This window comes from Ursus arctos, unplaced genomic scaffold (genome assembly GCF_023065955.2).
Source record: "Ursus arctos isolate Adak ecotype North America unplaced genomic scaffold, UrsArc2.0 scaffold_33, whole genome shotgun sequence".
NCBI classification, from domain to species: domain Eukaryota; kingdom Metazoa; phylum Chordata; class Mammalia; order Carnivora; family Ursidae; genus Ursus; species Ursus arctos.
The window spans coordinates 14,952,547-14,967,814 of record NW_026623019.1 but is presented as its reverse complement, the minus strand read 5'-3'; the positions used below and the strand labels follow the sequence as shown (position 1 = coordinate 14,967,814).

The 15,268-nt window shown below is 41.1% G+C and overlaps 1 protein-coding gene across 1 annotated transcript in view; it reads right to left on the bottom strand.

Moving 5' to 3' along the window:
* The window catches only part of RORB (RAR related orphan receptor B), a 191,198-nt gene that overhangs the window by 48,085 nt on the left and 127,845 nt on the right, over window positions 1–15,268 (bottom strand). The window contains exons 2-3 of the mRNA XM_026518832.4: window positions 13,340–13,425; window positions 8,056–8,197 (exon numbers count right to left, since the gene is read on the bottom strand). Of these exons, the coding sequence (XP_026374617.1) occupies window positions 8,056–8,197; window positions 13,340–13,425 (228 nt within the window). The remainder of the gene's footprint in view (window positions 1–8,055; window positions 8,198–13,339; window positions 13,426–15,268) is intronic.

Genomic DNA, 15,268 nt, shown 5'->3' with positions numbered 1-15,268 from the left:
ATTTGTCAGAGAGAGAGAGAGCACAAGCAGGGGAAGTGGCAGGCAGAGAGAGAAGCAGGCTCCCCACTGAGCAAGGAGCCCAATGCGGGACTTGATCCCTGGACCTGGGGATCATGACCCCAGCCAAAGGCAGACGCTTCACGGACTGAGCCACCCAGGCGTCCCATATTTCACATTTTCTAAATAGCACATTGGGTAAGACCAAGGATATGGGGCAGGGTGATAAACACAAGTTTAAGTAAGCATTTTTCTTCGGTTTGCTTTTGGGACCAAATTCAAAGAGTCTTGGGAAAATAGCAATTTTGTATATCCAGTACTCAACAAGTGAGCCCACTGTTACCCCTCCTTTCTTGTTCTACCACCCCAAGTTTTATATTGCCCATCTCTTCTGGAAAAATCCTTAGCCATTGTAAGGAAAAAGGAGGAAGAGACTCTGTAAGCGGTCACAGAGTAATCTGAGGGTGCTTTGATTTGAATTCATTGTTCCTTAACTAGGCGAACTTAACCTCCTGAACTGCTATGGATATTGACTATTTTCCTCACAAGCTTTTTTAGTTTCCCTAAACTCCCGGTTTAGTCTGTGAATATTTTAAGCCAAGGGGCCGCCTTGTCTGAATCATCAAACACTATGTCGTTCAGCTCACGTTAATGGTGGAGACTATGACAAACGTGGAGATTCCTGAGTTTCCATTTTCTTTTCTTTCCTGACAATGTTCCCATCACCTTTTTTTAAGAAAAGATTTTACTTATTAATTTATTTTAGAAAGAGAGAGAGCCCAAATGAGCAGGGAGAGAAGCAGAGGGAGAGGGACAAGCAGACTCCCTGCTGAGCGCAGAGGAGCCGACTCGGGGCTTGATCTCATCACCCTGAGATCATGACCTGAGCAGAAACCAAGAGTTGAACGCTTAATGGACTGAGCCACCCAGGTGCCTCCCCACCCATCACCTTTTGGTATTGGGAGCCCAGGGAATGTAGAAAGAAGAAAGTGGAGTGAGGAGGAAGCAGGTCCAATTCCTGGATTCAGTCACTCGTGTCGGTGACTGAATTTCTGAGAAAAACTAAATGAGGAAGTGCTTAAAAACTCTCTAGCACAGAGAGTCCCAGAAGAGATACCTACTGTGAAAGAGCTGTCATTTCACAACGCCCCCGTCCCCTGCCATGTTCCATCAATGTTCATTTTCTCCTTCTTTTGGTTACAGAGCTACCAAATTCTATCTAAGCATCGGCTGTTCAGGGTGAGACCACATTTTCCAGCCTCCCTCACTGGCAGGTGCAGCTATGTGACTAAGTTCTGGGTAGCAGGAAGTAAACGGAAGTGCTACATATACTTCTGCGAGTGCGAGCACGCCGCCTTCCATCTTCCTGCCTGCTGGAAGGCTGTGGACATGAAGGCTGGATTTGGAGCAGCCCAAACTTCCTGTTTCTCCTTAATCCTCCTTACAAGACTAAGTTCTGGCACTGCCTAAACAGAAAAAACAAAGGGGGTGATTATCCAGTAAGTTTTCTGACCAAAGACAATTCATATGTTTAATTCATACCAAACTCCCCTTTCCACCTCAACTGTCATTTTTAGAGAGTCTAGGGTCATTTAGGTCATGGCGTTTAACTTTGTTGGTACGGACGCGGTCTTTAGTAGATTCGGTCTCTCAGACACGCACTTATTTGCTAAGATATTTCCAGTTTGTCCATGGACCAAATTCTAAAGAAAATTTTAGGGAAAGCATTCTTTGTACCTTTATATTACATCTTTTGAAATAATATGTATACATAACATTATAACTAAAATTTCATAAATAAATTTATAAATTATATATATATATTCCTTTGGGGAAAAAACTTTTTGTATAAGAAAAAATAAGTCATGATAACTTTTGATTCAGGAAGAACTTTTTTTTTTAAAGATTTTTTTTAAAAAATTTATTTATTCGACAGAGATAGAGACAGCCAGAGAGAGAGGGAACACAGCAGGGGGAGTGGGAGAGGAAGAAGCAGGCTCATAGCGGAGGAGCCTGATGTGGGGCTCGATCCCAGAACGCCGGGATCACGCCCTGAGCTGAAGGCAGACGCTTAACCACTGTGTCACCCAGGCGCCCCCAGGAAGAACTTTCTTTCCCCCAAGAAGTTAACTGACACCCTTTCTTTATTTGCTAACCTGTCCTTAGCATTCATGTAGGTTCAGAACAGCATTTTACTACAGAGTTATGCAGGTAGATACAAAATTTCTATCTATTGTTATAGATTGAAATTTTATTTTGGCTGTAATAGATCTACTTTTTTTGTTTGTTTAACTTGAGAGAGAGAGCATGCGCAGGGCAGAGGGGCAGGGGGAGAGGGAGAAGCAGGCTTCCCGTTGAGCAGGGAGCCCCATGCAGGGCTTGATCCCAGGACCCCAAGATCATGACCCGAGCCGAAGGTAGACACTTAACCCACTGAGCCACCCAGGCGCCCTATGGGGTAGATCTACTTTCTGAGTTACTTTAATAGGATAGTTTTGCGTTTGTTTGTTTAAAATCTATAGAGGAAAAAAACAAAACTGGAAACTACTCTATCACAGAGACATCAGTGCAGTGCCTCTTTTTAAAACCCTTTCCATTTAGGGGTGTCTGGGTGGCTCAGTCGTTAAGTGTCTGCCTTCGGCTCAGGGCGTGATCCCGGGGTCCTGGGATCAAGCCCCGCATCGGGCTCCCTGCTCCGCTGGGAGCCTGCTTCTTCCTCTCCCACTCCCCCTGCTTGTGTTCCCTCTCTCACTGACGGTCTCTCTCTGTCAAAGGAATAAATAAAATCTTAAAAATAAATAAATAAAATAAAACCCTTTCCATTTAAACCTTGCTTCAGATTTCCATACACTCCATATTTTGGTGAAATACACATTTTGGTGGATTGAATGCATTAATGACCCTGATTCCTCTTACCTATTTCCCCAGTAAAGACGCACCGCCCTTTCCATTCTGGGCAGGCACCATGCCCCACCCTTTGCCTCAGGATCATGTGACCTGCTTTGGGCCAATGAGGGACTGACATCTGTGACACAGAGGCTTCAAAAGTGCTTGTGTGATTGAATATCTCACCACGAAAAGAACAAAAGGACGTGCCTAAACTAGCTTGCTAGAGGATAAGGTTTGTGAGGCTGAGCCTGAGCCACCTCGATCTTCCCAGACAAGGCCACCTACCTTCAGCAGAGGCACAGACTGCCCTAGAGCTGGCAGCACATGAAGGAATGAACCCAGTTAAGAACCTACATTTAATAATTTTAGGTCCAGAAATCTGTTAACCATAGATCTCATAATCTAAGCAAACGATGTCAAATAAGTACGTTGTCAAGACCTCTGCCCTGGTAAACATCTGAAAACCCAATGCTGAATAGTTATGCCCTTTCCAAGGTACTGACTTATCAGGTCACTGAACAAACAAGTATTTGCAGAGACAACTTAAAGCTCCCCTACATTTTGGAATTATCCGGCTTCACCCTAACTCAAGAACTTTGCTGACAATTACTATAATACTGTTTTAGAATAAATTTTCCATTCATTCAGAAACACTGGTGAGCCAGTGTTTCAGTTTTGTGCCCCTTCCTGTAACAAAAGTAGTGACATATTTGGGGAAAATGATTTCAGTACATGGAACAAATAAATCTGAAAACTTTCCTGATTTATATATATATATATATATATATATATATATATATATATATATATATATATGTATGTCATTTCTTGTCACTATTTGTGAAAACATTTATTGTATTCATAGGCCTATTTCCAGCAAAGGCCATATTACTATTATATTTTCAAGTATTAGCATTCTTCTTACCACTACTCATTAATCAGAATGGCACATATTTTAAGTGTTTGCCCCTCTCAAACTTGAATTATTCTGTTAATGATTTTCATCTGAGTACAGAGGCAGCCACTTGTTAAACTGCTAGCTCTCAGACTCACACGATTCTGTATACATTGCAAGTGCTTTATAAATATTCAGTGATGACAGTATTTGCTCATGATATGCTCTTCTCACTCATTTTGATCTCACACTAGCAAAGAACAATTTTATGCAAAATATCAGGATCTTTTCGTATTTATTTGGATTGTGGGATTCTAAATGGAACAGAAGTTTTTAGAGTAACTATAAAACAAAGTCATTGATTCTTTGAAGATTTCTACTTAACCAACACATGACAACTAGATATGCGCTTTTGGCTTCAAGAGAACCCAATTGTAGAATTATCATAGTCGTTTTGGAAATTATTTTATCTTACAATCTTTTGGTTGTAAAGTTCTCTATGCTTACATCTTGCTGCTTACCAAGGAAACCGGTCTTAATTTAACTCTTTTCAATTTCAAGGATGTGCCTTTTTTTATAGTGCTCTAAGCTTTGTAGAAAAGATCAGATTCAACCTACCCAACCCTATTTGTAATTTAAAAATATTCTCTCTCAACCCTCTCCTTTCCCAGCAGAACTTCCTGTGACGATCCAATGTTCTCTGCTTTCCAAGATGGTAGCCACAAGCCACATATGGCTATTGAGCTCTTAAAATACAGCTAGTGTGAGTGAAGAAGTGAATTTTAAATTAAATTAAAAATTTAATTTTAACTAATTTAAATTTAAACTTAAATTTATTTATTTATTCTAAGATTTTATTTATTTGAGAGAGAGCAAGAATGAGAGAGATCGCAGAGGAGGAGAGAGAAGCAGCGCCCCCAAACCCCCGCTGAGCAGAGAGCCCGAGGCGGGGCTCGATCCCCGGACCCTGTGATCATGACCCAAGCCAAAGGCAGACACTTAACCGACTGAGCCACCCAGGTGCCCCTAAACTTAAATTTAAATAGTGACATGTGAATCGCATTCTGGATATTGGGCAATGCTGTTCTGGAGAAGTAGAAGCCTAATCTGAGAAGCCTGTCCTTGTAGGGCAGCTACTGCTTTTTCGTAGATGTTTGCCATTTAGAGGGGCACACACTCAGTCATTGCAAGGTGAGTATCATGCTTTCTCTTTGGGGCCCCAAATCTTCCTACTGACACCACGCATTTTTTTCTGGATTTTGTTTGTTTGTAGTAGTCTAGCTGGAAACAGTTTACCCTGAAGATTCCTGCAACTAACATTTCTGAAGGATCCATTAAAGAGAAAAATAAGTAAGATGGTGGAGAAGATTTGGTGGGCATATACATGCTATCAACTTTCACACATATAAACATGCACGCCCTCACCTTTTTATACACAGAAACACACGTGTATGCATTCCAGGTGGATCTGATCTTCGACTCATTGCCCCAAGTAAATTTGAACAAATTTGTTATTGCTGCGTTTTTTGTCTACTCATATATGGGCCATGGCTAATAAACCACTATAGAAGTGGAAATTCAGGAAATAATGAACGTTCAGTGATTTTAACAGTTATATCAAGCTATCTACAAGTAGCCACATTGCTTCGGTGACCAGGTATGGTGAAATAAGCATTCTTGGCGCCACATATAACTGACAGAACGCAGATGCAAATATCAAAATGAAGATGCCTTTATGTCTGAAGGAAGATGGGCAAGGCGTATATGGAAAGAAGTTAGGTGTGAGGGCATCTTACCTTGGCTACTGGTACTACCACTAAAGCACTCTGAAAATACTTGCCTAATCACTAGAAGGGAAATATAATCAATTAGTGGCAGGGGAAGTACCACCTCTCATTCTTGAGTCCTTACTAGACATAGATAATCAACGATAACTTCAGGGCTTTTGAAATCATCGATCCACAAATAAGGCATTACGTATCCACAGGAGATTAAACCTAGTCAGCTACCTGGGTATTAATATAACTTATTTGCTATAAAGTACCCTTGATAATCAAGGTTCAGATGAAAGGTCCTCTACATAACATAGTCAAGAAGAACTGTTTCCCCTTAGAAAGAATCATCTTTTGCTTCTGCTGGAGCCTCGTAGCCTCATTCCCAACCACTACTCCCATCCCTGAGCATTTCTCCTCATCATTAGTTTGACACAAGATATGTTTAGGACATATTTTTGAAGATGTCTCTGGTGGCCTTGGGATTGTCTCTGGACCTAAAATTAAGATGGATCATTATCCTGAATCCCCGGGATCCTAAGACATCGCTTTGACTTGCAAGTTTATGCCCTGCAGTAAATTCCTTCACCCTTGAGAGTAGATTGTGGCTTTGTCCAATAAATAACCCTTCCCCCCAACACATTTCTTTTACGCCTTGCGATTCAGACAATCTCCTAGATCTTGAGAACATTGGACCATATGCCTATTTCTTGCCCATGACTTTGTTCACCTGCACGGACTCCCAAGACCTGCTCTTCCAAAAGAGACACTTCCTTTTATTGTAGGAAGAAGTAACAAAGACAACCAATGGATTATTCTTTTTGCATAATTATTAATATATACTGTCAATTCATATACTGTCAATTCATATGCAGCCTCAATATGGTGAAAATGAAGTGTAAGATCATCAGCTCAAGTTCCCATACAATTTCACTAAATAAATCCTTAACACCACTAACTTCCCACCCTCCATCTTCTTCACTTTAGTTATGTGAAAGTACACAGTCCAATAAATCTACCCGAGGAGTAATCTACACAGTTAGCAAGTCTAGAAAAACAAATAAACAAAATGTCAGTTAGTTAATAGAAAAGTTCTGGAAACTTATATCTCTGCAACTTTAGAAGCTACCTATGAACTGAAGGGCTCAAGGTCAGATTCTATTTTTTTTTTTTTTTTTTGGTTAAGTTTGTCTCCTAGGTATACTTATATGCAAGGCAAAATTAGGTGGGTTGGGAAGTAGAAAAAAGGTAAACAAAAATTTATGATGTAAGCATTTTGAGAACGCAAGCTAAGAAGAAAGCAGTTTATATGTTTAGATATCAAGACTTATGGAGAACTGCTTTCATCCAAATGAGTAAAAGGCTCACAGTAGTTTAATCACTCATAAAATCCCTTTATACTAAGAGATGGTACATGCCAGTTATCCATATTTCTTTAAAATCTCAAAGCTTTCCTTCCTTCCTTCCTCCCTTCCTTCCTTCCTTCCTTCCTTCCTTCCTTCCTTCCTTCCATCCTTCTGTCCGTCCGTCCGTCCATCCATCCGTCCATCCATCCTAGCTTGAACTTCATTAGAAGGAGTGTGACCAGAGGTAGACAATCCACAATGATTCACATAAAGAGAGAAGAAGCAGGGGACCTGTCTGTGTCTCAGGCTCTAGGTAAAAGAAAATTCCATGGTTCATTCAACAAACATTTAGGTGCCTGCTTTTAAACAGACCCTGAGGATACAGTGGGAACAAGACAGAAATGCCCACCAGGACTCAGGGTTGCTCACAACCTGATACAGGAGTGCTGTAGCCACTGTTGGTGGGGAAATAATGAGTTGAGATGAGTGCTTAAAAATGGAAGCAACACTCGATGAAATTCTTTGTGTGAGTTATTTGTCCTCTTTCATTGATCTAAGAAATTCAGTTGGGGACCCACCTCACCCATGTGGGCATATTATGAGAAGGACACCATCCACACAGCCTTTGTAAGACTTGGACTTCTGTTACAGCCTTTGCAATTTTCATGATGCTTCACAGAAGTCCATGCCCAACAGCAGGACTTCTGGGCTTCCTGCAGAAGTGCATTCTGTTCCTTAACATCTCCACACACCAAGCAACTTGTGCACCTGTCAGACTTAACCAGTGACTAAACGGTCCCGGTTTGCCTGAAACTTTCCCTGGTTTTGGCTCTGGAAATCTCACATCCTAGGAAACTGCTCATGCACACGCAAACCTAGATAAGTATCAACTAGGTCTGTGCGGCTCCCACCAAACCTTGTTAGCACAGGTTGCTCCGTGAGCTACAGTAAAGTCTGTCCTTTCTTCCGATTTCAGAGGCAATACAATGTTTTCATATGTTCTTACTTTTCCTTTTCATGCACTACCAGCACATGGTTTTCTTTTCTTTGTATCCCCAATTCCCTTTGTCTAGAATCCTTCCAGTGGCTTAAATAGACTCCAGCAAAGCATCCATGTGAAAGCCCTTAAGCAAGAAATAGGAAAGCAGTGTCTTACCATCTCTCGACATTCCTAGGGCAAGACACTTCTGCAGTCGGCAGTGTTGGCAACGGTTTCTGTTGGTTCTGTCGATTAAACAGTTTCTCTGCCTTGGGCAGGAATAAGAGGCATTGTTTTGCTGGCTCCTCCTGAAGAATCCCTAGAAGCAAAAAGAGAATGGGAGGGAGATCGATTTATAAGAAGGAAAATGGAGACAACGAACATACACCGTTGCTACATTTTCTACAGTGAATGGAACTGAGTTTAATTAAAAAAATTTTGGGGGGGGGGACACTTTTCCTTAGATAGCTTATAGATGTTTCTACTGGGGAAAATATGTTGTATCTACAGAGAGATGAAGGTGTCTTTCATTCATTCAGTAAATGTTTACTAAAGACATTTGTGACCTGTGTTGTTCTATGCAAAAAAAATGGAACAGAGTTCCTGCCCTCAAAGAGCAGTGGGGAAGGAGTGGCAAAGGACAGTGTCACTGCCAAGCCAAATATGACAAAAAGTGATAGGGACAATAAAACAACAATTGCTGGAGAGGATGTGGAGAAAAGGGATCCCTCTTACACTGTTGGTGGGAATGCAAGTTGGTACAGCCACTTTGGAAAACAGTGTGGAGGTCCCTTAAAAAGTTAAAAATTGAGCTACCCTATGACCCAGCAATTGCACTATTGGGTATTTACCCCAAAGATACAGACATAGTGAAGAGAAGGGCCATATGCACCCCAATGTTCATAGCAGCATTGTCCACAATAGCTAAATCGTGGAAAGAACCGAGATGCCCTTCAACAGACGAATGGATAAAGAAGATGTGGTCCATATATACAATGGAATATTACTCAGCTATCAGAAAGGATGATTACCCAACATTTGCAGCAACATGGACAGGACTAGAGGAAATTATGCTAAGTGAAATAAGGCAAGCAGAGAAAGACAATTATCATATGGTTTCACTCATTTGTGGAACGTAAGGAGAAGGAAGGGCCAAATGAAGGGGGGGGGAAGCAGAAGGGGAATGAACCACGAGAGACTATGGACTCTGGGAAACAAACCGAGGGCTTCAGAGGGGAGGGGGGTGGGGGATGGGTTAGCCCGGTGATGGGTATTAAGGAGGGCACGTATCGCATGGAGCATTGGGTGTTATACCCAAACAATGAATCATGGAACACTACATCAAAAAGCTAATGATGTACTGTATGGTGACTAACATATCATAATAATTAAAAAAAATAACCTTATGGCAAGTACTGTGGGGGTGAGGAACTTGTGGTGTTGGTCATAATAGCTGTACTGAGAAGGGCGGGCACAGTATGTACCATGATCTTCCTATAGTTTCTAAGATGCATTTTTACTCATTTGAAAAATTTTAAATTTGGCCAGAATGCATCTGGAAGGTTGTTTTTTAAACCAACGATGTGCTTTATAATGAATCTCGTCTGTAACAAAGGAAATATGGTATATAAACTGTTCAATAAAAATAAACAATAAACAAAAGGTGAACTCAGCCTGGCCTCAGGCTGTGGAGATGTAGGAGGTTTCCATACAAGGAAGTTTGGATCGTTCTGGTACAAACTTAACTGCTATGGACCATACACTACCCTCCTAAATAAGTCTATAGCTGAGTTAATCATTTAAAAATTTCCCAGGATACCACCTGCTTTAGTTATCTTATAGAAAATCCTACAGGGGAGAATCTGGATTTCCTCAATTATCAACAGGAGGCTAGAGTGGGGCTGGCAGCTAGGGAGGGACCCATTTTGGCCACAAAATTTAAGAATAGCCAAAAAAAACTTGTTAATCAGCATGAGTAATATTTTAACACAATCTATTAAGAATCAACATTAATGTAAAACACCCTGAAAAATTTAGAGGGGATCAAGATTATCAGTTTTCCTTTCGTTTTGGGCTCTCGTGGGGCATGGTCTGGCACGTGAGAGAGCTTGGCCACTCTTGGGAAGAACTTCAGAAATGGATGTGCAGCCTGGTATCTTTTTAGAGAGGAAAATTGCCAACCGGTTTTGTGTTGTAAGCCCCAAGCCATTCAAAACAAGGACTAGTTTGGTGCCCACAAATCCACGTGTATGACTTACATGATGGACCAGTGGTGGCAGAATGAGACAGCCAACCGTCCAGTTCGAATGAATTCCCGGAGCCCTTAAAAACAGAGCTCACACCCCAGCCCCCAGGGATTGAAATGATGTACTCCCTACACAAATGGTTCCCGACGTATAGTGGTGCAATTTATGATTTTTTGACTTTACAGATGGTGCGAAAGCAGTACGCGTTCAGTAGAAACCATACTTTGAATTTTGAATTTGGATCTTTTCCCAGGCTAGTGAGAGGCCGTATGGTGCTCTCCTGTGATGCTGGGCAGGGCTGCGGCCCCAGCTCCCAGTCAGCCTGGCGATCCCGGGGGTCAACAACCCCGTACGCTCACAGCCATTCTGGTTTTCACTTTCAGTGCAGTAGTCAATAAATTACATGAGATGTTCAACACGTTTATTATAAAATGGGCTTTGTGTTAGATGATTTTGCCCAACCAAAAGCTAATGTAAGTGTTCCGAGCACATTTAAGGTGGGCGAGGCTCAGCCACGATGTTTGGTAGGTTAAGTGTATTAAATGCGTTTTTGACTTAAGAGATTTTCAACTCACCCTGAGTTTGTAGGGACGTAACCCCATGCAGGTCAAGGGAGATCTGTACCATCAAAGCCGTCAGAAGCCATTACTTCGGCCCATCAGTCTTGATAAAAGAGGACTTGGAATTTACATTTTGAGGAAGAATTGGTGGTTTTTATCTTTGGATACTCTGGTGCCACTTAGCAAAAGAGCTGACAGAGAAGACTTTTGAAGTCACAGCTACAGTCCTAATTTAAGGCCAATTTGACATTAATTAGGAGGCATTTCTTGCTTATCTGTTGCTCATTATTGCAAATGAGGTCTTTGGCATGAAAAAGAGATTCTGTTTCAAATTTTATTGAATGAGGAGGAATTTGAATAAGTACACACGCTGAATTGATGTTATTTGAAATGGGTTGTTTATGTTGACTCAAGAACAGTATTATGAAAATTCAGAGGTTGATACGAACGCGCCGATTCTGAGATCTTATTCTGAACAGAGTTTCTTGAGTTTTCTATTTGGAGAAAAATGCAGCATATTTACACATGTGGCTTTTCCCAGCAAATAAAAAAAAATAGTAGTCTCGCGCACAATGTCATTTTGGCTACAACTTCAGAGTATGGTTCCGAATAGCAGTGTAATTTCTAGGATTGTGTCTTCTTCCCTTAAATGGAAGAGAAGACAGGAACCTACACACTTGTTTCTGGCTATTGACCTGTTGGAATATATTTGTTCCATAGTTAAATCTTCTGGAAATGACTGTTTAAAATGTTTTGCTTTTTAACATGGACCTACGCTCACATTTTGAAATCAGGCATTTTCCTAAGAGAGCTCATACAACGAAACACAAAACATCCACACTTTGACACTGGTCTAAAAATATGTATTGGGTGGATACTTTGTAAACTAGACCAGGGGCCTTAAAATTGCATGATAAACCAACACAGTGGCGGAAATGCTTTCCCTGGAGGGTACAGATTCTAAAATTATTAGCATTTATGAAGAAAACTGCTTGTCTACCTCCCAGAGGTAGTAATAACCTACTCTAAGGAGAATAAAAAATTGCTGGTTTGTAATTTTGCTTTATTGTTTCTTCTAATGAGTTGGAAACAACTGCATTAAGGTGGATAACATGCAATTCTCAATTGTAGGTCAGCAGAGGAACAGAATGCAAAGCATGTCTCATGATGTTTAAATATGGATTATCACTAATCACCTTCAAAGCAGGTCAGGATGTCGATGGGTTAGTTACATTCATGCTCTTCTCCCCTCTCTGCAGCCTTTTCCCACTTTATTTTCATTTATTTCTCTTTCTTTTCTTCACTCCCATTTCAATTCCAGGAATCATACTTTTTGGAGCCTACGACGAAGACATTGCCAGTCTTTCCCATAGCACTACTATTTGACGGTTATGGTATGTTTTATTTCACGTGTATTTGAGTCTGTTAGGACTAAGGTTAGTTCTTAGAATCTGTGATTGTGCTACATCTCCTTCAGACTACTGATTTTTAAAAAAAAATTTTTTTTTTTAAATTTTTTAAGTAATCTCTCTACCCAACATGGGGCTTGAACTCAAAACCCTGAGATTCAAGAGTCGTGTGCTCTATCGACTGAGCCAGCCAGGGGCCCCCCAGTCTACTGATCTTAAATTAATGATTCGCTCTGCTTCCATCGTTGATCAAAAATATGATTGCTTTTGCCAATAACTTTGCCAACATATCACTTTTCTCTCGCAGAGCGTAGCTGCATTTTGTTTGTTCTGGTGACGCTCTGCTCTTTGAAATTAGGCGTGGAATTGTTTTTTATTTCCTTCGTGGTATTTAGTCTCGCACTCATTTTTTTTTTTTTCCTTCTAAGGAAGAATTTTAAAAACTTACTGTGAACTTTCAAATTTTTCTTGTTTCAGATTAGGTCTATGTTAACTGCTATTTTCAACTTCGTATGTTAAGAGCAACTTGCTCATAGGAATTCGTTTGTCTTTGGAAGGGTTGGTTGAATCTCCCCTTGGAGAAGAACACTGGATTGAGAATGAAAAATCCTATGTTTTTGGCCATACTTTTTCACTAACTAGATCAGTGACATTGGCCAAATGACATGATCTTGTTTATACCTCAGTATCTTACTGAAAAATGAGGAGGTGGGGGCAGATAATTTTTAATTAATTTAGAGATTATCCGGTATACTTCTGACATTCCATGCTTCTACTTTTATTTTTCTGGAATGTGAGAATAAAGGACGGCCATATGCATATTGCAACGGTTACCTCTGACTTCTTTCTCAAGCAGATAAATAAATCTAGGCCATGGGCTTGCCATCTTTAACCTTTAGTTGTTTCACCTAGTAACCAATGCCCTTGAGTTTACTGAAGACAATACTGTTAAAACAACAGGAAGCTGTATTTCTATCTCTGTAAATGTGACTAATTCAAGCTTTTAAATAACAATCCATTTTTAAGTAGCTGCTGACCAGGTAGGCGATCATGAAAAAGCTGAAAGGCCAAAGAACAGAAAACCAACCCACCCACACACCAAGCAGAAATTCCTGCGTGTCAGCAGCAGGCACAAGCATCCTTCAGCGGGCGCTCGTTACAAAGATGTCAGCACGTGCACGGCGAGGTACACTGATGCCCGAGGCAAGCACGACGCTGTCGGCAGTGCTGTGTTAGAGTCCCCTACCTTGCAGCCTTCACACGTGATCACCCCGTAGTGGATCCCGGAGGACTTATCGCCACAAATTTTGCATGGTATCACTTCAATTTGTGCTGAAAGAGGAAAAGAGAGATTTTGAGCTTCTTCCTTTTGCTCTCCTGTCCCCCTTCCCACCTCTCCCCGGGATGACCTTAGTGTTTGAGACCCTGGGGAGGGGGGTCGCCGGCCACTATTTGAATGGCTTCTTGACATTTCTTCTGAGTGAAAGGGCAGCCATCTGCCACTGTTTGCTTTTTCTTTTTTTTCTCCTTTTAAAGTATTTGCTGTTTTTTGTTTTTAAGACTTTATTCATGTATTCATCAGAGTGAGAGAGAGAAAGCATGAGCGAGCAGGGGGAGGGGCAGAGGGAGAAGCAGTCTCCCTGCTGAGCGAGGAGCCAGACATGGGACTCGATCCCAAGACCCTGAGATCATGACCTGAGCCAAAGGCAGACGCTTCACCGACTGAGCCATCCAGGCGTCCCACTTGCTTTGTTTTTCTAAACTAAAAAATATAACCAGGGACCCAGTAGTTTTCTAAACTCTTAGTTCACTGCTTTCTCCTTTTTAAACTTGATCTGGTTATTAAGTTGACTCAAAAATCCCTTGAACCTGTGGCTTTGGTTTTCTTATTTTGCACTTCAAACATTAGGTCACTGAGAGCTATCCCACTGCCTTATTTCAACAGTATTTTAAATAAGTAAATAAAGCAAAACTGGAAGGGGTGGCGGCAGCTTTATACACGACGTGGCTGGATGTGTACTTGTCCAAATGTCAACGGCGCCCATATTTATTGAGCATGACCATAAAAATGATAAAAGTTGTTGACACAAGATATGATATATTAATGACACAAATAATTTCACTAATACAATGAAATTAATACATGGGGAAATCAGGGGAAAATGATAAAACAGGTAGCTACTATGACTTCAATACAAACAAAGTAATTTTGTGGAGATGAAGACATGTGGGCTGATTTTGAAGATTGTGCATGATGAGGTTAGGCTGACACGAAGGGCAAAGGGCATTTCTGCCAGGAGACGGCACTAGAAGAGGTCTGGAATGACAGTGGCTCATGATCGTTGGGACAGACAACTCGGCTCTACTGGAGACGTGGGCCACACAGTTGGGTAGAGGGACTGGTAGGAGATTATGGAGCTCCTGGGAGTTAGGCAGAGGAATTTTCACCTGATACCGCTGGCATTAAAGATTCAAGGAAGGGAAGAGGGTGAAGACACGATGGAAGAGGTGGTTTGGGCCCCTTAGAAAGGTGGGTTCAGCCAGCTAACCAAAAATAACCAGAAGACCAATTAAAAGGCTATTCCAAACCTGGTGTTAGGAGACGAAAGCATGGATTCCATCAGTGGCAGGAGAAATGGAGAGGAAGAAGCAAACAGAAAGATAGTTCAATCGGGATCAAGGAAAGAATGGACACAGAGGTGGAAATTGATGGAGAATCAAAGGTGACTTCTAGCTTCACCCTTGAGGGTCAGATTCAATAGCAGTTGGGCACAAATGGGGTTGTTGGTAAGGCAACTACTTTGTGGAATATGGTGGGGCATGGGATTTTCAACTCGCCTGTGTGCACAGGTAGGCACCTGTAGATAGAACCTCTTAGAAAGATGATTTTAAGTCATCGGCATCGAGGTTATGGATGAATCCATGAGATAAACTTTATTTAGAATGTAGTAATTCCTATGTCTCTGGTAGTATTCTAAGTGTTGTTAAAATTGTACACACCAGGAAGAGCTGCTATTCCCGTTCCCAATTTAAAATAATTATGCAAAATATGCCTCAAAATGCTTTGTACATCAATCTGCCATTTGGATGCTTTTCTACAGTTTCTCACCCTGGAATATACAAAACAGATAAATGTAAGACATAACCCTCTTTTTCTTATTGTTTTACATTTTTA